Raw genomic sequence first — 23,750 nt, forward strand, 5'->3', positions numbered from 1 at the left:
CCACAGATATAACGGACACAGATATCGCCTTTCCGAAGATCACGGTCAGGTAACAAAGTTGAAAGCATCAAACTCTCCACACCCCTGCCAAGCTGAGACCCAAAGAAGAATCTTTTCCGACGTCTCTTGTGTCGTGGTCAATATTTCGCATCTTCCAGTAAACCAGCGGATGTGGTCCGCGAATGATTCCTTTGTTCCTCGTACGCATCAAGATTATAGATTTGGTTCGCTTGAAGCATTCGGCTATTGTCTCGCGTTTGCTCCATGGCTTCTTGACATTGGAAAGGTTCCTGGTATTCGATATATTGTTGAATGTGGCCTGCCAGATATGACGATGTTAGAATTTATTTCAAATTTCGATGAGGGGCGTTATAGACCTAAACTCTCGCTGATGGGCTCTTCGTGATCCGTCTGATCCGTCGACACATACAAAAGCAACTCCTTTGTGAAAGCGGCGGCAGTTGCAGCTGCATATGGATGCCAAATATCATTCTTGTGGGAGTCGGCGTAGTTACAAATCCCCCTCACCACCAGGCATGGAAGGATATTCATCAGACCTGCGGCCTCCGTCTCGACGCACAATGCGCTGGCATCTCGGCGTAGTTCTTCCCTGTAAACGGGATTCTTCACCACCAAATTCCCAGAAGCTATGACCCCATAGTGAATTTGTGGGATGGTATTGTAGCGAAGTTTTCGGTGGATTTCATGGGCGGAATTACATTTCGAACAAGTAGGGTTTTCTGGGGGGTGGGGGTAGTCGGCGTGGAACAGACGATCCTTTTCGACGCCTGGATAACCATAGCTTCTCATGTGAGGGCCGCGGCGGAGGATATCTGAGAGGTAGTTTGATATGTTCGTGCTGCCATCATTCAGCCTGTGCTCCACATCCAAAGCCGAAATGGCCGTCAAAAGGGTGTTGGGTGGGGCGTTCAAAGATCCCTGGCGTCGAAAAATGCCACCATGGATGGCTTTTCCTTTGTCGAGCTGGGTGACACCACCGTGGGATTCACCTGGTCGACTGACCACGACATCCCCCAGTCGGATATCATGGGTGGGTAAGTCGGGAATACCTCCGCCGATACCAACGAGGAGGACAAATCTCAGTTCACGAAAGGTGCGAATCATGTCTTTCCCAACATGCGTGGCGGAGACCAAGCTACTGACCCCGGCGGGCAAACACGCTATGATAACGTTGTGATCATGTATGCGTCCTCCGTAGTACGTGTTTGTGTCTTGTCCTTGTCCGCGGATCAGTCCGTGTTCCTCATCCAGCATCGCTCGGGCGGCCACCATCTCTATGCTTAGGGCACATATCCAGCCGATTCGATAATCTTCATAGGGTCGAGGAGGCATGATGGTGGGATGGATTGCTGGGCTTCAGACGTTCAATGGGGGCCGTGAGGACTAGAGAAGCTCTTCAAGGCTAGAAGCTTTGGTTTGGTGAGGGGGGATTTCGGATTTGTTGAATCGGCACTGTCGAGTGGAAAGATTGCAACCTCAGTACCTGCGAAGTACATACATGGAGTCCTTCTGGCTACGGAAGTACGTATTAGCTGATTAGGGATGTATGAAAGGAAAGATGAAAGGAAATTGACAGCGATCAGGATCTATGAAGGATACGAAGATGATGCGCTGGCGCGCATTGTTGGCTTTCGGGGCGTGCCAGCCATGAGGCTGAAATCGGGCGCAACTTCCGCAAAAAGGCTTCCTTTTCTTCAAGCCCGGCCTGCAGTTGGCGCTTTTTGGGGGGGTCCCCAGGTAAGTCATTTCAGGGATAAAGATTCATTCTCGAATCATTGTGATAAACCTCGAGCGGCCAAGCTCTGATCTTCCCACTTGGGGGTGTGGGCGGCTAAAAACAACCGAGAAATGTACCCATTTTTATGATCCCCGCTCGACAAAAAGTCTCCCCTTCCACCCCTTTTGCCGCCGAGCCTTATGTCGCGACCCAAGCGAAAATCTTGTGGCGGGAAGAGTCCAATCATTTGGAAGCCAGGTTACAATTTTGTGACGGCTCGTTTTGAAGAGAGTTTCCGAGCGAATTATTCTGATTCTCTGGAGCACATATGCATATATCTCACCTGTACTCTCGGACTCGTTTTTTTTTTTTTTTTTCAATGTCTTTCCCACTTAATCATCTGTGCCAACATAGCCCTTATCCGTCCCTACATATCCGTCTTGGGGGTAAATATCTTTTCGGATGAATTTGCGCAACACATTGTCGACCCATGATTGCGGCAATCCCAGGCTCACCGACTCGTCGATACCTCGATTCATCCTTCCAGTGTAGTTAGCCCCAATCTGGCCTTTACCTGTGCGGAATTCATCAACATAGACGAGAGCCCGGATGGTCGTGTTGTGTTCAGCCGCGGGAGACCAATTTGGCACACGGACTCCGTATTCATTAGGATCCCTCAACCACTTAGTAACCGTCATCGGGAGAAAATGCTTGTTATAATCCCATCCGCCTTGTAGGTGTCTCTTGATACTTTGCGTCGCGGGGTCGGGGTTGAGTACGGGTGTAGGATTTCTTGCCTCGTTATAGCCCTCATACCCGTCGAGGATCGCCTCATCTTCCGCACTCATGTTGTACAGCACTCCCCACACGGTGTTGGCGTCTGTGGCGACATCAGACGGTGGTAAGGCGACAACGTTGGCGTAGCCTCGTTCACAGATGATCCATTCGTGGTTGTCAAGACGAGCGATGGCAACTGGAATGCTTGATGCTGATGTGTGTTTCAGACGAATGGACATTTGAACCGCGGACAAGTTGCTGCCGTAGGCGAAATAGAAGGTCCCGGTTTGAGAGGAGGTGTCGAGGCGGGGGATGGACAGTTCTGAAACCATTGGGAATAGTCAAAGGTACAAGAAGAGGGTTTTGGATGTATGATGCCCGTAGAGCAATGAGAAGCTCTACGCAATTGCCAGGTCCTTTGAGGTTGGGAGATACAAATGTGGTTATGAGTTATATGATGTCCTGTTTGCTCTTGTTGGGTTTGTTACGCGAAAGGCTGTTTGCAAGAAGCGCAAGGAGGGAAAGATAAGAGACAGACGAGGTCTAGTGAGGGAAGGGCTGCAAACGTGCCACTCAATCTATTCAATTCTTACCCATTCTCCTCTAATAGACAGGAACCATCTGATGGAGAGAAGAGAGAAAAAGAAAGAGAAAGATTGTTGGCATTGAGAGATTGAACTTACATAATCGCAACCATGGAGATGTCCGAAGTGCGGTACCTTTGAAGCCGAGATATCAATGGCCTGCACCGGCAGTGGTACACAGTCAAAGAAGGTTCCTTCGTTCAAATAGAGACATCACCCTAAGTATCCTTATCACCAGTCTTCTGTCTGTATCATCTCTTCCTACGGGCGTCAAGCCCATTGGCTAGCCGTGGACTGTCACGTGACACTCACTATGTCTGGTTGGCACTTAGCCATGGAGCTCTCGACTCCGGCTCTGCCGCGCAACCCTCTGGAGAACAATGTATAGATAGCCAACAACAACACGGACTACTTCAGTCAACTTTGCCATCGTGACATTCCCTTCTTCCTTACCGAATCAATCCCGTTGGCCTCCCGTCAGAGGGGAGCTTATTTTCAACCCGGTGTCGTCCGAATGGGGCCGCCGGGCTTCCCGCAATCATTTGACTGCGTTCAAACAACACGGCCACAAAGAACTCCTAACTACTTAGCAATGGAGATCGAGTTGAGCAAGCAATTCACCATTGACCTGTCTTCGTCAAGTCTTTCACCAAGGTACGGGTGCCCTACAACGAGTCCGGGCAGAGTCGTTCAAAGATCTTCATTTTGTTCGGCGTGTGATCCCACGATAACCGCTCCGTCACTTTGGCACAATGATCTGCACGAGGAAAATATCTTCGTCGACCCGAGAACCTGACTAAGATCATTGACACAACAGACTCGCAGTCAGTTAATCTGCTCCCACTTTTCGACCACAACTTCCCTCGTTCATCCAGTATTGGGGATCAAAGCCAGAGACTCTAGAACCACCAGAATTGGAGAACACCTCAAGAATGTCGAATGAAGACCGCACAAGGACGACTAGGGATTCCTTCGATAAAGCACTGTTTGTTGCCTCCCGGAAGTTGGTTGATAAAAAAGATACCGGCCGCTACCGTGGCATCAAGAACCAACGAACAGAGACATTGGACCCTCTCACATCACAAGGCGCATCTTCGAGTTTGGAGAAGCTCATTTTCACGCGCTAATGGTCGACTTCCGTGTTGTATGGCCAGGATTACCGCTGATCAAAGGGTCGACGTCGCCGAGGCCATTTCCACTTATCTTTGATAAAACGAGTCCTTGGCAAAAAATTCAGGACGATGGCGAAAAGACTATGCATGGCATGCAGATTATGAACGATTTCAGGACTCGTTTAGGATCGTTGTGTTCTGACAAGGATGCCGTGGGCCACAACTTATACCGCGATGCGAAAGTAGCTCTTCAAGAGTTGACGGACGAGATGATTGAGGTATTTGCCAGATCGGAAGACGATAATTGGAACAGGCAGAGCAAAAGATCAGGACGTGCATTTGGCCTTTTTGATTGCTTGGCTGTGTTGTCATGTGAGATAGATTATTACCAGGCTCGAAGAACCATGTGTGGTGAAGATCCCACACCTTGACCCGTTGGCATCGGAAAGGCTTCTCTCACAAGGCACAGATGAGACTGTATCAAAGTCGAAGGCTTCACATCGGCCAAAGCATTTTCCAGTGAATCTCACGTTCAACCAACCTGGCGTAGGCGTATGTTGAAAGAGTCTGGGCTTTACCATGCCAATGTCAACCAGGATCTGGTCTCAGACTTTGCGGTCTTCCATAACGGTGGAAAACCGCTGATTTACAATTGCATGACGGAGATTCTGGGGCAATCCCGCTAGACCTTTATGAGCCTAGCGCGCATTGCGGTCATGCAGAATAATTGCTCGAGGCTGCCGCTGAGGCTCTGCCAAAAGTGCTTTGCCCTTCTGGCTCAGCCGACCTTCTACGGAATGCGACTTCCTACGACCGCTGAGGTCAATCTTATAACTTAAGAAAACGTGTTCCTGTTCCAAGCCGTCGCCGCTCGAGTAAGCGTCGATGTTGGGGACATGGCTGAAGCCGTTGCCATCATTGGACTTGTCTCCTCCATTGCTTCCCTCATTGATGCTAGCGCCAAAGTTGTGTCTCGACTCCACGGATTCACCTCCAAATCCTCGGACATACCTGAATTGTTTCGTTCTTTTTTGGTTCAACTGCCTTTGCTGACTGCGACACTTCGACATATCCAAACTCAGGCGCAGGAAGGTAGCCTCCCTGATGACGCGACGACAGCACTGCAGGCTGTCGTAAGCAGTACATCGACAGAGGTATCAGTGATACAAAAATGCTTATCCGACATCCTCCCACCCCAAGGCGTATCGAAGCTCGAACGGGGTCTGAAGGCGTTAAAGAGCCTGGCCAAGGAAGATAAAGTATGTCAAGCGTCGGAGAAGATCCATAAGAGTATCGATATACTGGTGTTGCACCAGACCACGAGGCACGTCGACATGGGTACTCATATCTTACAAGAGCTGTCGAAGTTGAGTGTAGCGCCGAGAGGATCGTCAGAGTCGTTTGGAATATGCCTGGGTCAAGCCCCTCAGATCGAGCCAGATGCTTTCATCGGACGAACGGACGAGTTGCAACAACTACGAGCGTGGCTGTCACCAGCCAATCATCCCAATCGTCAATGTGTTGTTAGCATTATCGGCGTGGGAGGCATAGGCAAGACACAGTTAAGCTTAGCACATGTGTGGGACTGTTGTTGCTATTCATCGGTATTTTGGGTGAACGCCAAGGACGAAAAAATCCTCAGACAAGGAATGGCAGATTTAAGTACGGTAATCTTCCACGAGTCTACGGACCTTTCCGCTCGAAGTGCGGATGACGTGAAGCGCAAGATTGACGAGGTCCTGCGATGGCTGTCAAAGCCCGGCAACGATCAGTGGCTCCTTATCTTTGACAACTACGACGATCCATATCTCCCCGGAGTTCGGTCGGCAACGGGATATGATATTCGGTCATTCTTCCCAACCCGTTCTCAAGGTAACATTATCATCACGTCCAGATCGACGAAATTGACCTTTAGCAAGCAACTTAAACTCGGGAAATTAGAGAACATCCATACGAGCGTGGCTATCTTGTCACAGCGGTCAGGCCGAGACCTTTCACGCGGTGAGACATATAGTGGATTCAACATTTTCTCGTATTGGTTCACTAATTGGTACCAGATAGTGACGCATTGGACCTGGCAAGACGACTAGATGGCCTTCCTCTCGCTCTAGCGACTGCAGGGACCTACCTAGGACGAGCTGACATTTCATGCAACGAATATATTGAATTCTACAACTCGGCGTGGATGGACCTAGTTGGGATGGAAGAACTCCTCGAGTACGAAGCACGCACCATGTCTTCCACCTGGACTCTTTCCCTAGATCAAGTCAGAAGGCAGGATAGAGATGCTTCCGAGCTCTTGACATTTCTGGCTTATCTCGGCAACCGAGACATTTGGTATGAACTTATCCAAGCGGGCGCCAATGATGACGTCCCATGGATGCGTCGTGTCACGAAGACCAAGATTCATTTTCAGCGAGCCATGTCGAAACTGCACGACTACAATCTGGTGGATGTAGCAGCAGGCTCGTACCTAGTCCACCCATGTTTGCACGATTGGCTCGTCGAGGGTCTTAATACTCCGCCGAAACCGGAATTGTTTCTCACGGCATTGGCATGTGTTACTTGTAGTGTTGACGATGAGTCGGGCCCACGGTTCTGGGTGACCAGTCGACGATTATTGGAGCATGCAGAACAGCTCGAATCCCCACGATTCCATACGTTATGGCAGCGCATGGCTTCCGAAAAGAGAGTCATAGATGCGGCCCACATCATTGCAGGTGTGCATCGACAGTGGGATCGGCACGACAAAGCAGAGCAGATGTACATACGAGCACTGGCAGGGGGAGAAAAAGCACTTGGACCCGATCACACCTTGACCCTCAGCACGGTCCACAATCTCGGTGCTCTATATCGTGATCGGGGGAAGCTCGAGGTGGCAGAGCCGATGTGCATACGGGCGCTGGAGGGATACGAGAAATCACTTGGATGCGATCATACCTCGACGCTCAGCACGATCCACAATCTCGGCAATTTATATCGTGATCAGGGCAAACTGGAGGCGGCCGAGCAGATGTACATGCGAGCACTGGCCGGGAGGGAAAAAGCACTGGGACTCGATCACCCCTCGACTCTCAGTACGGTCCACAATCTCGGCGCCCTATATCGTGATCAGGGGAAGCTAGAGGTGGCAGAGCAGATGTATATGCGAGCACTGGCAGGGGGAGAGAAAGTACTTGGACCCGATCACACCTTGACCCTCAGTACGGTTCACAATCTCGGTGTTCTATATCGTGATCAGGGGAAGCTCGAGGTGGCAGAGCCGATGTGCATACGAGCATTGGAAGGGTATGAGAAATCACTCGGACGCGATCATACCTCGACTCTCGGCGCGGTCCACAATCTCGGCCTTCTCTACGCCGATCTGGAGAAACTAGAGGCGGCCGAGCAGATGTACATGCGAGCACTGGAAGGGTACGAGAAATCACTCGGACGTGATCATACCTTGACTCTCAGCACGATCCATAATCTCGCCCTTCTATATACTGATCAGGGCAAACTGGAGGCGGCCGAGCAGATGTATATGCGAGCACTGGCCGGGAGAGAGAAAGTACTTGGACCCGAGCACAGCTTGACTCTCAGCACGGTCCACTGCCTCGGTGCTCTATTTACTGATCAGGGTAAACTGGAGGCGGCTGAGCAGATGTATATGCGAGCACTGGCTGGGAGGGAAAAAGCACTGGGACCCGATCACGCCTTGACTCTCAATACGGCTCACAGCCTCGGCGCTCTATATACTGATCAGGGTAAACTAGAGGCGGCACAGCAGATATACACACATGCCCTCTTCGTCTATCAAAATATCTTCCGTGCCAACAAGCCCCCCTCACCACTTGCCATTCGTGTTTTTGCTGCAGTTCTGTGCAAAAGCATGAGAATGGCCGATTTGGATCAATTTGTTTGGCAATCAAACACTGCTTGCTTGATTCAACTAGCTGAATACTGGGGAATGAAAGACGCAGATATCATTGATTGGCTTGGCAGATCCATGGTCTATTTGAAAGATGACAAGAATGCACAACTAGCCTTTCGCCACTCCATCGAATGCCGAGGTGGTGGGCTGGCGGATTTTGGCCGCGTACGCTGCAATAGTTGTATCCGCAAGATCACAATTAGTTCCGGCCGTCACGTTTGCCGGCAGTGTGTGGACATCGACTTATGCGACAGCTGCATGTCCAAATATGCCGTCAAAGTTCTAACTTTGGCGACCTGCAGCAGTCATGGCTTCTTTCACGTTGATATGGCAAATTTGCGCGAGGCTGAGTCAACTGCGTCGCAGTGCAAGACCACAATTCATGCGTGGATCAACGAAATCAAGGATGAGTACAAAGTAATGAAAGGGCTGTTGACTGAAGTGTCAAGACTTGAAAGGACGGACGCCTTGTCGAACGTGGACTAGATCAACTCAGATCTGAAGATGATCAAGTAAGGGGCCGGGCAGATGGGAACGAGTGTCTGGATGAATAGCGCATAGCGCTTGATCTACGCACGCACCGTCGTATCTCTTAAAAGATTTACGTCAGAAGGGAAGTCGACAGGCACAGGGAGCCGACCGCAATCTCCGGGTCCTGGAGGCGGAGAACCAGGCCGAAAGGGCAAGTTGCGAGCCAAGTCAATATATTAAGCGACCGAAAACCTGGACATGAGATGGTGATGCATTGCCAGATTCCTGTCTCGCAAGCATTGATCTGTGCTCCCTTATCAACCCCTTGGGAATGGCGGTTGTTATCCATGAGAATGCCTCGGTCTACCCAACAACTTCGTTTTTTTCCTTCGCCGAGCGCAAAGAATTTGTCGGCCACATAGCTTACCGCTTCTGCGCGAGTAATCTGCTGTTTTCCGGCAGCGGACTCCTCCGTCCCCGAGGATGAGACGTCCCCTGTATTCCAATCCAATTATGATGTCAAAAGCCGGCCCACCGAGGTTCCGTTGAGGTAAGAGCGGAGGTTCGATGGTCGGGCCGCCCCGATGAGGATGAAGGCTGTCGGCAAGAATATGGCCAGGACTCACAAGAGCGCGAGAAGGGCAGGAATGCGGTAGTATCCGATCCGCTGGTGGTAAACTATTACTACGCTTGTATCAGCACCCGATGTTGCCGTCATATCCCTTTTTGGCAGTTCGGTGGCTCCACTGGGCGAGACCATACTCCTCGTCCCAACAACTGCGTTTGCCGCTGCATCGGTCAGATCTGGTTGGGGATCTTCGTCGCTGTAGACGCGTGTTGGGATAACTGTTGCCACTTGTTGAATAATGTGAAGCTGTTTCTGCCGGTAATTTGCTCTCGTCGGGTGATCCCGTGCCATAGCCCTCGGTAAGAACAGTCGTATGAAAATTTCCCCCGGGGAAGTTGTCTAAGGCAATATCGATTAATCCAAATCTAACTTTCCTTGGTAGATATAATGACTCCTTCAGCAAGGTAGACATGTTGATGTTCCATACACCTTCAGTAGGAACAAGACCCCATAAGAGATCTACATCCGCTAGCTTGAGATCGGTGTTTTCGATCGCCCATAAAGGCATTGAAAGCTCGCCCGCATAGGATTTATCGCTCAAGCCAATGACCTTCAGACTCGAGAGACCGTCTGTGCTATTAAATCTGAAAGACATGGTCTTGATCGGCGCTTTGGCAGCGGTGATGCACGAATATATGGGAATGGTCCATGAAGATCCAGGGTCGAATATCAGTGACGAACCACCATCTTGTCGACTGGGTGCATCATAAATCAGCTCACAAGCAGCGGCAAAGTTCGTGATGTTGGCGTAATCTTGCCCGCATCCTCCTTCATACAAAACCCGTCAGCATGTCCGTTAGCCGAAACTTCACACGTCACCAGGATGACTGACTTGCGGAGTTAAAATCAGTATCATTGACCTTGACTGGACTGGAGTAGAGCGGAGACCTTCCAGGAACTTAACGTCACTTGTGGTGCCGTTATGTTCATCAACACCTTTATCAGCTCCTCCAGGTAATTGCTGTAGGAGCGTGGTTTAAAGCGGCGTGCCAAGATTCCAGAACGGGGTGTTTACGACTTGGAATTCGAGTTGAAAGTTTTTCTCTCTCGTAGATTAGGATTACCTTGCAAGCACTAAGATGTTGAGTACCCAAAGCTGACGCTGTCTCACATACTGTATCCCCAGTGGCCGACTTACTAAGAGAGGTATTGTGGTGAAAGAATTGTCGGCTCTGACGGCAGGACCGTGGTCTCGATCAGACTCGGAGCCTCAATGAGTTGATCTGCCATTGGCATTCCTCTGCACGCGCATCATGTCCTCTCGGCCTTCGGGCCAAGGATTCGATTCAGATTCAGAATACGCGGCACGAGAGAGGACAATGCCTCTTCTCCGTCTTCCACCAAACCTCAAGTTCGGCCCCTTCTCCGTCTCGTCTCAAGTCTTCTACCTCTCCCGCTCTCGTCTATCCTACGGCCTAGTGAATCTCAAACCCTTACTTCCCGGCCACGTTCTCATCTGCCCCGTGCGGCCAGCATCACGATTATCCCAGCTCACCGCCTTGGAGACCGCTGATCTATTCAACACCGTCCGGGTCGTTTCACGGACTCTAGAACGGGTATATTCCGCTAGTGCTCTCAATGTGGCGGTCCAAGATGGCGTGGATGCGGGCCAATCCGTACCACATGTCCATGTCCATGTCATCCCGAGGCGGAGAGGTGACTACGATCATAGAGGGGGCGGCGATCGGATTTATGACGCCATGGATGGGGAGGAAGGGAATGTTGGAAACGCCTTCCTTGAGATGCAGCGAGAGAGGAGCGAAAGATCTAAGCAGAGGAGAGACTTTGCTGGTGGACCGGACAGTGATAGGAAACCGAGGAGCGAGGAGGAGATGACGAGGGAAGCGGAGTGGTTGAGGGCCGAGATGCAGAAGGACCATGTGAACGGAGATGAGGAATCCTCCTAGTAGAGAGAGGGATTGTTATTTCAGAAACAGGCTGATCAGGGTGATGCCCCAGGCTGGGATCGAACATTTCGATCGAGTCGACTTCGTGGCCTGGACAAATAGTTATGATATGGCGTGTAGATCCAGCCACAACAGCAAAGATGATAGGTCACGGTGCATGTCAACTGAGGAGATATGGATAGATTTCACGACCATAGAATACTGTAGGCCCCTGGATTGAAGAGGTCAAGACATAACTCCAGGATCTATTGCTTTCTGGGTATCACTGGTGACGCTGCTCCTCTCATCCCGTCTCAATTCGTATCACTTCATCTCTCTTTTTTTTTTCATTCTACCATTTCTCATCACTCGACAAATCCATTCATTTCTGCATTTCCGTTACCATAATACTCATCTTGTTGTTCCTTGATTATCGCGGCTGTCTGAGGTTCCCTGGGTGCTAAATCTTTGCTCTTCCACAACTCTGCTCTCTCATCCAGGATCTCCTGAGCCCACGCTTTCACCTCTTCAAGGTAGATCTTCCTCGCCACCCAACTGAATTCGCTGAGGTCGATGGTACAATTGTTGGCGCGCTCATACTCAACCATTTGCAGGATCAACTCCACTTTATCGACATCGTGGACGAACTTCGATTCAAGAGTCTCGTTGTCTTCGTATTCTTGCCAGACTGCGCGGATCTCTCTGCCAGGGATGCCACCGTGGACTTTGCCGAGTAATGATTGAGCGACCCAATCCATGGTTGCAGCCTCGCGTCTGTTCTTCTCGACCTTTGGTACGCCGTCGACAGGTGTCAGATCTCCAACAAGTCCTTCAGCCATGTCGTGAATGAGCGCCATCTTTGTACATCGGGGAATATCCAATCGAGAAGACAATTCTGGGGGAGCAAGCATGGTGATCAAGGACATGCGGTACATGTGGTCGCCAATGGATTCGCCTCCCGAGATGCCAAATCTGCGCCATCCTTCTCGTTTCTCAATTTTCAACCGTTCAACATAGTGAAAGAATGAGATTGGGGAGGAAGAATTCTCTAGTGGGGGGTTGGGAAGATCTTTGAGGACGGCTCGAACCGACCATGGATTGGGTTTGGGGAGAAGTGAAGTGTGCGATGTCCTCGTCCGAGGCTGGGAGAGTGCTGTCAAGTCTAATGAGCTTTGCAAAAGCATTCAGCTTGGGTGATAACACAAACCTTCAGGCTGATCTGCGCTCATGTTGATGTCGGTGTGCCGGGTTGACCAAGCCAAGAAGTGACGAAGACGGTGTTGGGAAAACGAAACGAGAAAAAAATCTAGAAACGCGCTCAAATTATACCCTGGCGGCCGTCTAGGATGTATATACAGCAATGGTTATGCAGCGACAAAGGAGGATACAGGAAAGATTGCGGGGCGTTTGTCAAACAATCTGGAACCCGCTGATTCTGGTTGTTTACGAGGTGACGTACGTGCTATTCCACCCGCCATTGCCCAGACACCAAGGAGCCTAAAATTTCGAAATGGGACCATTTTCCGGGCCTCATCCAACGTGGATTGGAATCACTGCGATTGTAATGTCGTTGCCGGGAAATCTGCCTCTGGTTTAGGCGGCCTGCCCGTTCCTGCCGCTTTTGACGTCGCTATAAGAACCGCTCTCTCATCCTCCTCGACGTCGACCTCTCCATCTCTCTTCATCCTGAGGCCCCTGGCATTTCTGCCCTGCCTCACATGATCAGCCGGAGTCCTACATTCTCAGGCCTCCTTCCAGTCCACCCTTCCGCGGCCCTCCGACCCTTAGGAAATTGTTAAACGATTGGACAGCAGCAAGAGCCCCTTTACCTATATAGGATATAGGGGTAGGAATAGGAGAAGAAAAGGGGTCAACAAAAACGTGTGTAAATACCTAGGGGCCGCGGATAGGATATTCCAGGGGGGAAAAAGCGTAACTTCTGTATTTTGGGGGCTAGCCCCCAAACCCCCAGGTCACACTGCGTTTCGATGTTGCCAAGCCATTTGAATCACGTGATTGGCCGGTCACGTTGGTATTGGCAATTCTTGGCGGCGCATACATGCGGCTCCATAACATGTCACGTGATTGGCAAACCTCTTGTGATCCGGAAAATCTATAATCCGACAACTACCAAGTCCTTTGCTCTGACTGGCTGGCCCCATCGGATCCAGTCCACGGGCCAAACCCAGGCCTCTCGTGCCACGTGATTGCCAACTCTCCGTAACCCGGAAAATCTATAATCCGTTACCTAATCCTTTGCTCTGATTGGCTAATTCCATCGGATCCAGTCCATGGCCCACCCAGGAATGGGTAGAATGCAGCCTTTGTCTACCAGAACTCCCTTGATCGGATCCAGTCCATGGATCATATATTGTGATGGTATGAGGTAGGTCTATGCCAAGCAGTCACGTGACATAGTAAGCAAACAGTGCAAATGATAGGCAGATGGCTCTCTTTCGAAGGGAGACGCGGGAAAAAAGAGGAAAACACATGCATAACAGAGACGTAACAACAGCAGAGACGGCAACAGACATTTTTGGGCATAATTGTTATTAGTCTACCTTCATGTACTTTGACGCTCTTACCTACCTGCCTTTGAAGTGATCCTTAAGCTCGCGCTCCCACTTTGTGTGGTGTGTTGGTTGTTGATTTGAGTCGAGACAGGTGCTGGTTTGGCAGCCCCCATATCGCCCCTCCAAAATATAGACGATGTTGATCACCGTGTCCTGTGCCGTACGATATCCTCCATCGGATCCAGTGCATGTACCATATGTAGACGATGTTGATCACTATGTCTTTTATGGGGACCAGCCCCCCCTCACTGCGTTCGAAGGTCCGGCTGTCGAGCCCTTCTCTTTCTACGCTTGTCACGACAGGCCATACAGGTCGAAAAGACCTTGCTCCCTGGGGCGGCCGAGGCATCTTTGAGAAGGAAAGAGAGTAGGTGCTTTTGAAGACAGGCCGAGCAGTATTAAGTGTCAACATCGGACATGAAAGGAGGGAAGGGGTGCCACTGTGTAGAGGTAAGGTACGGGCGCGCGCGATGTGATTAGCATTTTCTCGGCCAATCAGAGACGGCTTAAGTCACGTGAACACAATTGATCCCTAGGGTCGCGGCCGGGGGTCGGAGTCTAAAAGAAGCTCCGCTAAAGCTACGCTTCAATCAGCAACCTGGCAAGACCAGTTGCTAAAGAGCAGAGCATTCAATTCATATTCTCTTGGTATTCATTGTTTCACAGAAATCTATGGCGCTTCTGGGTGAACCCTCGGTAAGGATGGTACTTCCGTTGCCCCGAACAGCACAGCACATAGTCCGACCCACCATGTGTTCCCTTGATCTGTTGAACTGTGAGACAATATGTGGTAACGAATGTTCAGCTAGGCAAGGATTTCATCTATGAGAGCTGAGTACGGACACGCCGAAACATGGCAACAATCTTTAAATATATGTATGAAGCAGGACCTCAACTTGATAGAAAACAGAGGACTCCTTCAACTCAAATTGTACCACAAGTTTGACACTGCCATAACCCTTGGATCTCTCTACTTAAGGCCCTTCCAGAGGTAATCCGCCCAGACCGCAAGATCCGCGACATTAAAGACGACGTCGCCTTCTGGCGGTACAGCGGCTCGGAGGAAGATTTTGTCAAATTCGAGAATTAGAGGCGCTCCAGCAACGTCATAGGCTGAGGCAGTGCCTGGCTGAACGGTGACAATTGGCTGACCGATGGTATTCGACTGAGCAGTAGGACCTAGTTGCGGAGTGGGATTTTGGGTGATAGTAAGCTCGTGGACTATTGTCGGAATTGGAGCGTTGGGATTTGGGTGCGGAGAAGGGCACCACTTTTCGACTATTAGCGTCTTCTGTGCTCGCTTAATTGAGATGATGATGACAATCTTGACATCTCCAGAGTTGACAATCCACCATTCTGCGTCATGTCTCAGACGAGTAAGTGTTTCAGAGAGTCCAGACTCAAAAACAATTGTTGGCCGGTCAGATTCCCTTTCCCGGGTCGGGAGGGGTCGGAATCCCATATCACCCTCTTTAGAGGAATTAGGGAGTTTGTACGTTGTCCCGCCAACAGGATATAAGCACTCTCGTGGGAGGCCCATTGTGATGATAAGTTCGTCACGAAGTCTTTGGGCTAGTGTGAGGTGCGCACCTTCATGTGCCGCTGAGGGCATCAGCTTGATAGCTAGTAGATTGTTACCCGCGTAATGGCTCATCCGAGTATGCTTCCCGATGTTGGCACGCTGATGGTCAATCTTTTCCAGGTGGCCTTTTGTGACACCCCTGAAAACAAGGTACTGCTGATTCGTGTGGCCCTCCATCAACGCAGCAGACTGCGATTTGACACGTTCTTTTAGATCTCGGATCCCTTTGTACGAATAGATACGAGCGTCTTCTAATCCGTCTAAGGGCGATATCTTCGGTGGCGAATTCTCCACTGCCGTAGTCTCTTTTGATGTAGTTGAGCTTGAGGATGACCTTGACATGGGTGTATATATAAGTGCCCCATTGCTGGGTCCGCAAATTGTATTCATGCTGAGGTTCGAAGGCCGGAAGGCGCAATGTTGAAGGAGTAGAAAAAGCAGGTAGAAGAATCAGACAGGGAAAGTTGTTGATGAATCAGGTGTGTACTGAGGCGAGAGGTGGGTGCACTGAGGTAGGAGAGATTATGAATGATGATCTGTACGGGAGAGAGGATTGATTGATTGATCTATCTCAAAGCACACTCTGATGAATGTCAACATAAGTAGGTGGAAAGGGTTGAGGGTGCAAGTGTCACTACAGGGTGATAATGCCAAGCCAGCCGCGGTGACACGTCAAGCCGGCATTGTCTATTCTGGCCAACAATGAACGCTTAAGCAGCCCTTCAATAGAGAGAGAATAGGTGAGAGCGGATGTATAAATGTCACTCTCTAGGCTGTTAGACTTGGCGTTCCAGCCAAGCGCTCACGTGAGAATGAAAACGCTTTGCTGTGATAATTGGGGCTTCAATTATCAAACGATATAAGTGGCTACAGTGGCTTGGAAGAAGAACTCCAAAAGCGGCGGCGCCACCTGCCCAAATTCGGCGGCTGTAAAGCATTGGTTGTTGAAGAGCTATTGTCCATGCCCTTGTGCCCCTGAATCTGTCGAACGGAGCGAGATGCGGATGGAAGGGGTGAAAACTCGTGTGCAGATTGCAACTATGGATGGGTTGGGGGGGAAAGCCCCCTATATAGGCCAGAATAGGGGCTCTTGGCACTAGGCACCAGCTGTCTGACAGAATCATACTCAAGACGCAATTGCTAAATGCGAACCTGCTGCAATTAAGATGCCGATGGAGTCAGGAGTCTAGTCCTCAATGGGAAGAACATTCGCTCCAGACAAGTTATAAGTCACTTACTGTCCTTCTATCCTTTGAGGAGAAGCAATATCTAGACTACTCATGAACGTAAGTGTTGGATAGAGATGAGAGGTCTCCATAGACGACGACGTTACAGACGGTTGCTCTGTGCAACGATGTAGCATTCGTGTGTCTATAAAAGGAGTCTCAGGACCTCGACAAGTAGATAGAAAACAGAGCGCTCCTTCATCTCAAGTTGCACAAAAGTTTGACGGTAAGCGACGACATCACCATGATCAGCACATTTGGAATCTGTTATGAGAAACATCACATGGTAACCCGCATATGGCAGAGATTGGAAAGCATTGAACAAAAGAGTGAATCGCCTTGACTCAGCAGTACTGGCCATTCCAGCACATCTCGGAATTCCCCTCCTTGAATCCAATGACACAGAAGAAGAAATGACGCCTTGAAAATAGAAAGCAGGCTTCACTATGCAAATTTCAGACGAGTCCACAATTGCGAGTCACTTGAGCCAAATTCGTCTCATGGCATTGAATCATTCAGACAACGAGACGGATGCTATCACAGGCAAACTCGTCCCTATCAACGTAGAGGATCAACAGCCCTCTCCTACACCTGGGAAGAGCCAAAATTCGATCACAAAATTTTGATCAATGAACACCCTTTCTTTGTCACCCAAAACCTTGAAAGCGCCCAAAGGCATATGCGGGGGGAAAAAGGGCCACCCAAACCCATGCATCGTCCGGAGTTTTGGCGATGACGTATTGGTTGATTGACCAAAATTTGTAGGTACAACGATTTCTCTTCTTGAGCAGGAAGGTTCAAACCGTCCAGGCATCCATCAGGCAGATATTGAAGAGCGGAGTCCTCAAGTCTCATTGATGCGGCGCATCTATAAGAAAGCTTCCGCCATCAGGTTTGGCTAGATGGCGCTGTGGAGGAAGTTACTCTGGCTATGGATATCGTCGGCAAGATTGGGAGACCCCCAATTCGATGGCCGGGTGAGAAAGAAATCGAATACCCCAATGTCTCAGAAGAGGAAGGAGATATTGCCACACTAGAACGCAATGCAGTTGTTGATGGAAAAGCCACCGTGGGAATGGAGTCGGATCTGTCAAGAAGTCACCCTGAGTCTGCGGGCCCAAGTCTCCTGGGGCGACTGGAGCTGTAATCTTGAAGAACGTTAGAAAGACTGTATACGAAATTCACAATCCTCCTTCTCTCGGCGCGAAGTTTCTCGCCCGTAGTGGCAAAATTATCTTCATGTTTTGAAATGGAGGGATTCCCGAAGGTGGGATAGAAAGGTTGTCTTCATGAGAGGTGTTTGAGTGTGATGGTGCTGCTTCATAGCCTCTGGATCTGTACAAGCGCGCTCATTCGGAAACAGTTTTGATGAGTGAACTGTATTTCTTGTGCAGTACCCGGTGTTCGTGTTCCATGTCTCTTTGCCAGGTGTGCAGGAGAAATTCAGACCCTACTCACCGAGGCAAGCCAAAGGCTGAGGACACGACTGAGAGGGGGGCAATGTTCTGGTATCGATGATCCATAGAGCCCAGTACGCCACGAACAGATTCAAACAGCCGCAAGGCGTTGTAACGGAGCCAGATGGTGATGGTGTGCGTGCCGTCAATGGACATTTTATCCGAGGAGCTTGGTGTTCTAGAAACAAAATCGATCGCCGAAGAGAGAGAATGATGTTTCGAGGTCGAAGTCGGGATGAAGAGCAGAGGCAAGTCCAATGAACTTTATATTTCCTGCAATGGTCTTTGTCAAACTTCTTGTATTGAAAGAGTGCTCTGGCTCTCCTAATGAGGGCAGGATAGAGCCTATCTATTCGTCATCATTGTTGCGTATTGATGGTGATACTGCCCAGTGAACGAATGTTGCAAAATATCCTGGTTTGTCGTGAATGATAGGTCACCATTTCTTCAGCACGATAGTCCACTTCTTCAACAGTCTTTGAATCATTGTCCTCGCTTGGATCGACCTCTCTCAAGCACTCCACGCCATGGCCTAAGCAAAACTCAAAGAATTGACTGGAGAAACCCCTTCCTGCCGACCTTCTCTTTCTCTATATCTCTAGGGAGAGATTTCTTCTTTGCCTTCAAGGCAGCAGACTGGATTCAATTGCCATGAATGTGAGAATGAAGAAGAGCTCATGGCTAGGGACCGTCGAGGGATAGGTTCTTTGACCGCCGGCGAATCGGAGCAAAGCACAGCCTTACGCCAAATGATTGGCGGGCCATCACATCTCTCTGTTCGGCACAAAACATTCAACTAGAATTTGTGTGATCGTGTTGCTCACGTCCACTCCAACCATGGACCGCTTCTCGTCTCACCCTCCATGGCGCCCACGAAGCCACATCATGACCTTTATCAAAACGCTACACCTTCTAAACCTCGATCTCCTGCCGGACTTCCCTCGCATCTCAGAGTCTACATTCCGCACGGCGACCAGTTCGAAATGCGCTCCAAGCACAAGCACACCAATGATACAAAATCGCGTCAAAAGCGTAGAATGGGCTTTATACCGACTGTTCGAATTGTACGACCTGGAGGAGACGCGATCGAAGCTCTCCCCACATTTCCCCCCCACCGCACCGATTCAGTCCCTCAATCTGCGGGCAGCGCTGTACAAGGCGTTGATGGAGCTCAAGAAGAATGGGATATTGCCGAGGGACACGGTCCTGCGAAAGACAATGCTGGATGAGTGCAAAGGGGACAAGTTTGAGGAGTTGCTGTCGGCGTTTGCGATGGTGGTGTTGAGGCAGAGAATAGCGAGCCCAATAACGGGAAAGACAAAGCAGAGAGGGACCGAGAAGAGCATTGTAGCCCAGATGACGGATTCAAAGCCACAGGCTTTTTGGAAGGAACAAGATGCCGAGAATATGGTCCCACTGATTCTCGCACATCGTGTCTCCTTGCAACAGTCCCTCCGTCACAGACAGAAAATCCGAGAAAAAGCAACCGCCTGTATCAGTCATCTTGAAGCAAAACAAAGGGACATTTCGAGAAGACTACAAATTGCATCCCAGCCGGAAGACGACATCGAGGACATGCCTCCACAAACTTATGAAGCACTGCGAGAACAAGTAAACCACGCGTTTGCCGCCGCTGATCGTCGATGGGCAACGTATATATTTGACGGCAATCCTTCGGATTCGAATTCTATGTCTGTGCCGAATGTCCCGAAGTGGCCCTTTGACGAGCCTGAGCCTGACCAATCTGTGCATGAATTTGGTGATCCAACTGGAGGTACCGGCGTGAACGAATTGATGAAGCAGCTGAAAGCTCGCATATCAATGCACCATGATCGAGCAGCAAAGTTGAAACAGCTGCGTGATGCTCTGCGCGCTGAAATCGAGGGACAGGAACAGGGACAGGAGCATCTCGTTCTTCCGCCGAAAGATGCCTCTAGGACAAACACAACCATCACCACAGACCCCGCCACTGACGGACTCAAGATGCGGCAATTCAATAAACACCAAACTCTAACGCTTCAAAGCTTAGCCTAGCCGTGTACCTCGCATCTCCGGTTGTCAGACTGGGGAACGTCCAAAGACAACAAATAACTTTTGCCTTCCTCCGGAAAAGACACTGGAGTCCACTACGAAACTTGCCATCCCACTGAAGAGGGATCAATCTCGACTCAACTCCTGGCGACACCAAGGAACAAACTCATGCGTGAGGGACAACATCGTCATACATGAAAAGCCGAACCGCAATGGTATTGACTTTGATGAACCGTATCTGAAGCCCTCAAGTTTCGAGGAAAGGCAAGGGAGACAAGGACACAGAAACAGCACACTCCACCGCCATGATATCGACGGATCAGAGACCAATAGATGTACGAACAAAGACACGACATAATACGATATGACATGAATGTGAAAATCGAAATGGTGTCACGATACTACCAAAGAACGGACGCCATGAGCCAACAATATTATAACCGGAGCAGATCTGGAATCATTCCACATCAATTTAAAAGTTGAGTGAAAAGAAAAGGGGCAAAGATGCCTGGAACTAACCAATTGGCCGGAAAATACCAATTGTACCTGAACAGAGCACCAGATAGCCGATGAAAACCGGGGTGAGAAGAGATGAAAGGGGTTCAACTCGTTTGGAAATACCCGCCACGCCGTCCCAACCCTCACACTAGTGCTCATCCTCATAATCATAATTGGTCCTTACAACATTCGAGATCCGAAGAAGGAAAGGAGCCAACCGTTGATGTCTTTGAGGGAATTATTTTCATGGTCTGTCAATCCCAGTTTATTCAAAACACAATCATGCGAAGTGAACGGATGGATGATTGGGGTATCTTTGGGAGCACAAAGAAAGCACGCAAGTACACTGAACTATCCTTCCCCTTCAAAGTAAGTGGGAGAGACAGGAGACGGATGAGTGGGTGGGTTGGTCCGCCGAACCAGCGAGTGATTGAGCTCAAACGGCATACCTACCCACTCACCAATTAATCAAACAATCAACGGACGCCACCAATCGCTCAGGACAGGAGATGAAGCACCCAAAGACTTGAGCTGCCTTCATATCTCCTTCCTTTGCCTTCCGTGTCTGTGCCGGGTGTTTGGAGGCCGAAATCTATACGTGAAACGACCACCTGGAGCAACTTCCGTCCAGTCAACTAGACTTCACACACGTCCTCTGTGTCTTTCTCCCTAATGCACACCAAAACCCTCACGAACACGAATACACGAGTGCCGTCGATCTAAGACCACACTCCAGGCCGGACATATTCTCTCTCCCACGACTCCACACCAACGCCCTCTTCATATCCTTCGTCGATATCAGCACTGTCCAGGACCTCGACCTCAACTTTGGATCCTAACGCTTGCTGACCCTCGCGTATCATAGCTTGTAACTGCGCATTGAACCGGTTCATCGTTTGGTCCTGTCTAGCTTCCTTACGGCGCATCTTTTGTTCGAATTTCCGGACGGCGGGTGATGGTGGAGTTGACGAGGTCACGTGGTGAGCGGATTGACGACGTGGCGAGGCTAACGAAGCCCGGCTGCTAGGACGCTTTGGGTGGTGGTTGTTTGGGATGCTGTCGGGGCGGTGGACGTCACTGCGGACGGCGGGCAACGACTGACGAGGCTGTGAGGTGACGTTGTAGTTCAATGAGTTTCGAGGCGACGCATAGGATGCCATGGGGGATCTCGGGGATTTCCGTGCATGTACATGAGATTGACTATTCACATGCCGGGCCGTTGATCGTGTGTGAAGGTTGGCTGTACTCGTTCTGGCCTTCTTTCTCACTGGACTTGTCTCTCTTGACTCAGTCTGGGGCCCGTCCAATACCACCCAACTGGCTCGAAGGGTGGAAGAAGGATCCTGGTCCGAATTCATCGTGGGAGTCGCATGATTCCGCTGATGACCGGCGACAGGATTGGACATGTAATCGTCAATGAAGTCCGCGTCCTCGGGAAAGCCACCCGGGACGGGACTTTGCTCTCGTCGAAGAGGGGCCTTGTAGTCATGGTGAAAGACATCATTCGTGGTATCGACCTCGGTCCATGCCCGGGACGCAACGTCGGGAGTTCCGAGATCGAATTGGTATCCATTCCCGCCCCCGGCGTAGAAGCCTCGAAATGTGTTGCTCCAACAAAAGTTGAAGACTTTGCCGGCTATTCCTCCAGTCAACGCCCACATGGTCTTTCCCCAACCCTTGGGTGATCGGGACAGTCTTCTTTTCCTTCCATGCTCATTGGACGCGGGAGTCTGTGGGACGGACGAGTCCATAGAATGAACGGGGTTCTGCTGGTATCGATTAGGTCTGCAATCGACCTCATAATCGAATTCATGTGCATCGTCCTCGTTCTGAGCCGTCAGTGCGGTGGGCGCATCAAGTCCGCCGGCAAAACGGTAATTCGTATCGACCATGGGGGGTGGACTGCGCGTGTCGCGGCCAGATGACCATTTTTGGAAGTAAGAGTCATTCGGATCGCCGAGTGGAGTGTCGAGTGTATCGTCGGTGGTATCAAGACGTTGTCGCTTGCGACTGTGTTGAGACTGCTCGGAGCGGTGAGACGGAGATGATCTGGAGATGGACTGACGTTGGCCCTGTTGGGACGCCGCGGAGGATCGACATGTGTCGTCGACAGGAGGTAAGAATACTGAAGCGTTGAAACGTGAGCAGTGGAATGTGGTGTCTGGTTCTTGCATGAAAGAGCCTGGGATGGGAATAGGTGATTCCATGATGCTGGTCATCCTATGCGAACGGCTCAAGCGAGTAGGCTGGTGGTCAACGCGCGTGGTTAGGCAAAGTTAGATCTAGACCGCATTGTTTGAGATAAATGACATTGTCGCCGGGAATAGATATGGGGGTCTGCAATATGGTGAATAAAGAGTGCGCATGTGAGCTGGGAATATAGTCATCGGATGATATGGTCATATTGACGGTTGAGAATCAAGGCTCCAGCACCATGCGACAAAAAAGCGACTGCCACCGGGTGGCGTCTGGCGGGGCAAACTTGCGCGTCACCCAGCAACTGGGCAACTTGAAAACTGTAACAGGAAGGTATCCCGAGACATATGTATTCAGAACACGTGATGTCATCACGTGATATCACGTGGTTGCAGGCCCTCCTCGGCACCTACATGATCTTCCCACATTTAACCACGAACGTTCGTTGACGGGAATTCCGCCTGCGCTTTGGGCGGCGAGCCACCGCTTTTCTTCCTTCCAAGCTCTCATCTCTGTCGCCAAAATGCATATCCAAGTATCCTCACCTACCGCATTAGGCCCTATCCATTCTCTACCGGCTCCTTCAAGTCCGTCCTGCCTTACCAAACCCCGATCCTCATTACCTCTTCACCTTCACCGTTACCCATTTCAACCCTTCAAGTTTCCAACTCCTTCGTCACAGATTTGGTGTTAGCCGACCGCACTGATCGGTGGCGCACATTGGTCAATGTCACCTCGCCAAGATCTCGCGTAACGGGGACCCTCTGGGGTTTGTTCCAGACTTATAAATGCATGGGTGACGGAGAAATCGTCATTAAAAAAGAATATTTTCAATCTCCGTGTTTAATAGTCAGCTATCTCTACTATGCCATTGGTAACCTTTACTCTAGTCGAAGAGATACATTTGGTAGGCCCAAGCGAGGTTAAAGCGGACTCTTTAGGCTAGAGACCTTGTTTCCCAATTATTTCCAACCTCTGGACAAGTCATTAGTATGAGAATCCTGACAGCCTCGCCGGGAATATTCTCGAGCAGTGCTATTACGACCTTAGTTGCCGCCTTCAAGGTTATAAATGGAAA

General features: G+C 50.2%; 8 protein-coding genes across 8 annotated transcripts; 3 read left to right on the forward strand and 5 right to left on the reverse strand.

Annotated features, from left to right (window-relative positions):
• Positions 1-137: 137 nt before the first annotated feature.
• On the reverse strand, positions 138-1,353 carry Z518_08440 (uncharacterized protein; the record flags this gene model as incomplete). Its single annotated transcript, XM_013414181.1, has 2 exons — positions 138-319; positions 378-1,353. 2 exons carry the CDS (start codon positions 1,351-1,353, stop codon positions 138-140), a joined length of 1,158 nt encoding a protein of 385 aa, XP_013269635.1.
• A 777-nt stretch (positions 1,354-2,130) lies between these two features.
• Z518_08441 (uncharacterized protein) lies at positions 2,131-2,847 on the reverse strand (the record flags this gene model as incomplete). Its single annotated transcript, XM_013414182.1, has 1 exon — positions 2,131-2,847. The coding sequence occupies one exon, from the start codon at positions 2,845-2,847 to the stop codon at positions 2,131-2,133; it is 717 nt and encodes a 238-aa protein (XP_013269636.1).
• Positions 2,848-5,107: 2,260 nt separating this feature from the next.
• Positions 5,108-8,610, forward strand: Z518_08442 (uncharacterized protein; the record flags this gene model as incomplete). Its single annotated transcript, XM_013414183.1, has 2 exons — positions 5,108-6,212; positions 6,269-8,610. 2 exons carry the CDS (start codon positions 5,108-5,110, stop codon positions 8,608-8,610), a joined length of 3,447 nt encoding a protein of 1,148 aa, XP_013269637.1.
• A 680-nt stretch (positions 8,611-9,290) lies between these two features.
• On the reverse strand, positions 9,291-10,453 carry Z518_08443 (uncharacterized protein; the record flags this gene model as incomplete). The annotated part of the gene is made up of 3 exons (XM_013414184.1): positions 9,291-9,976; positions 10,084-10,184; positions 10,362-10,453. 3 exons carry the CDS (start codon positions 10,451-10,453, stop codon positions 9,291-9,293), a joined length of 879 nt encoding a protein of 292 aa, XP_013269638.1.
• Positions 10,454-10,476: 23 nt separating this feature from the next.
• Z518_08444 (uncharacterized protein) lies at positions 10,477-11,130 on the forward strand (the record flags this gene model as incomplete). The annotated part of the gene is made up of 1 exon (XM_013414185.1): positions 10,477-11,130. The coding sequence occupies one exon, from the start codon at positions 10,477-10,479 to the stop codon at positions 11,128-11,130; it is 654 nt and encodes a 217-aa protein (XP_013269639.1).
• A 344-nt stretch (positions 11,131-11,474) lies between these two features.
• Positions 11,475-12,338, reverse strand: Z518_08445 (uncharacterized protein; the record flags this gene model as incomplete). Its single annotated transcript, XM_013414186.1, has 2 exons — positions 11,475-12,262; positions 12,317-12,338. The coding sequence occupies 2 exons, from the start codon at positions 12,336-12,338 to the stop codon at positions 11,475-11,477; spliced, it is 810 nt and encodes a 269-aa protein (XP_013269640.1).
• A 6,446-nt stretch (positions 12,339-18,784) lies between these two features.
• On the forward strand, positions 18,785-19,981 carry Z518_08446 (uncharacterized protein; the record flags this gene model as incomplete). The annotated part of the gene is made up of 1 exon (XM_013414187.1): positions 18,785-19,981. One exon carries the CDS (start codon positions 18,785-18,787, stop codon positions 19,979-19,981), a length of 1,197 nt encoding a protein of 398 aa, XP_013269641.1.
• A 1,214-nt stretch (positions 19,982-21,195) lies between these two features.
• Positions 21,196-22,695, reverse strand: Z518_08447 (uncharacterized protein; the record flags this gene model as incomplete). The annotated part of the gene is made up of 1 exon (XM_013414188.1): positions 21,196-22,695. One exon carries the CDS (start codon positions 22,693-22,695, stop codon positions 21,196-21,198), a length of 1,500 nt encoding a protein of 499 aa, XP_013269642.1.
• Positions 22,696-23,750: the final 1,055 nt, after the last annotated feature.

Source organism: Rhinocladiella mackenziei (genome assembly GCF_000835555.1).
Source record: "Rhinocladiella mackenziei CBS 650.93 unplaced genomic scaffold supercont1.6, whole genome shotgun sequence".
Classification (NCBI taxonomy): domain Eukaryota; kingdom Fungi; phylum Ascomycota; class Eurotiomycetes; order Chaetothyriales; family Herpotrichiellaceae; genus Rhinocladiella; species Rhinocladiella mackenziei.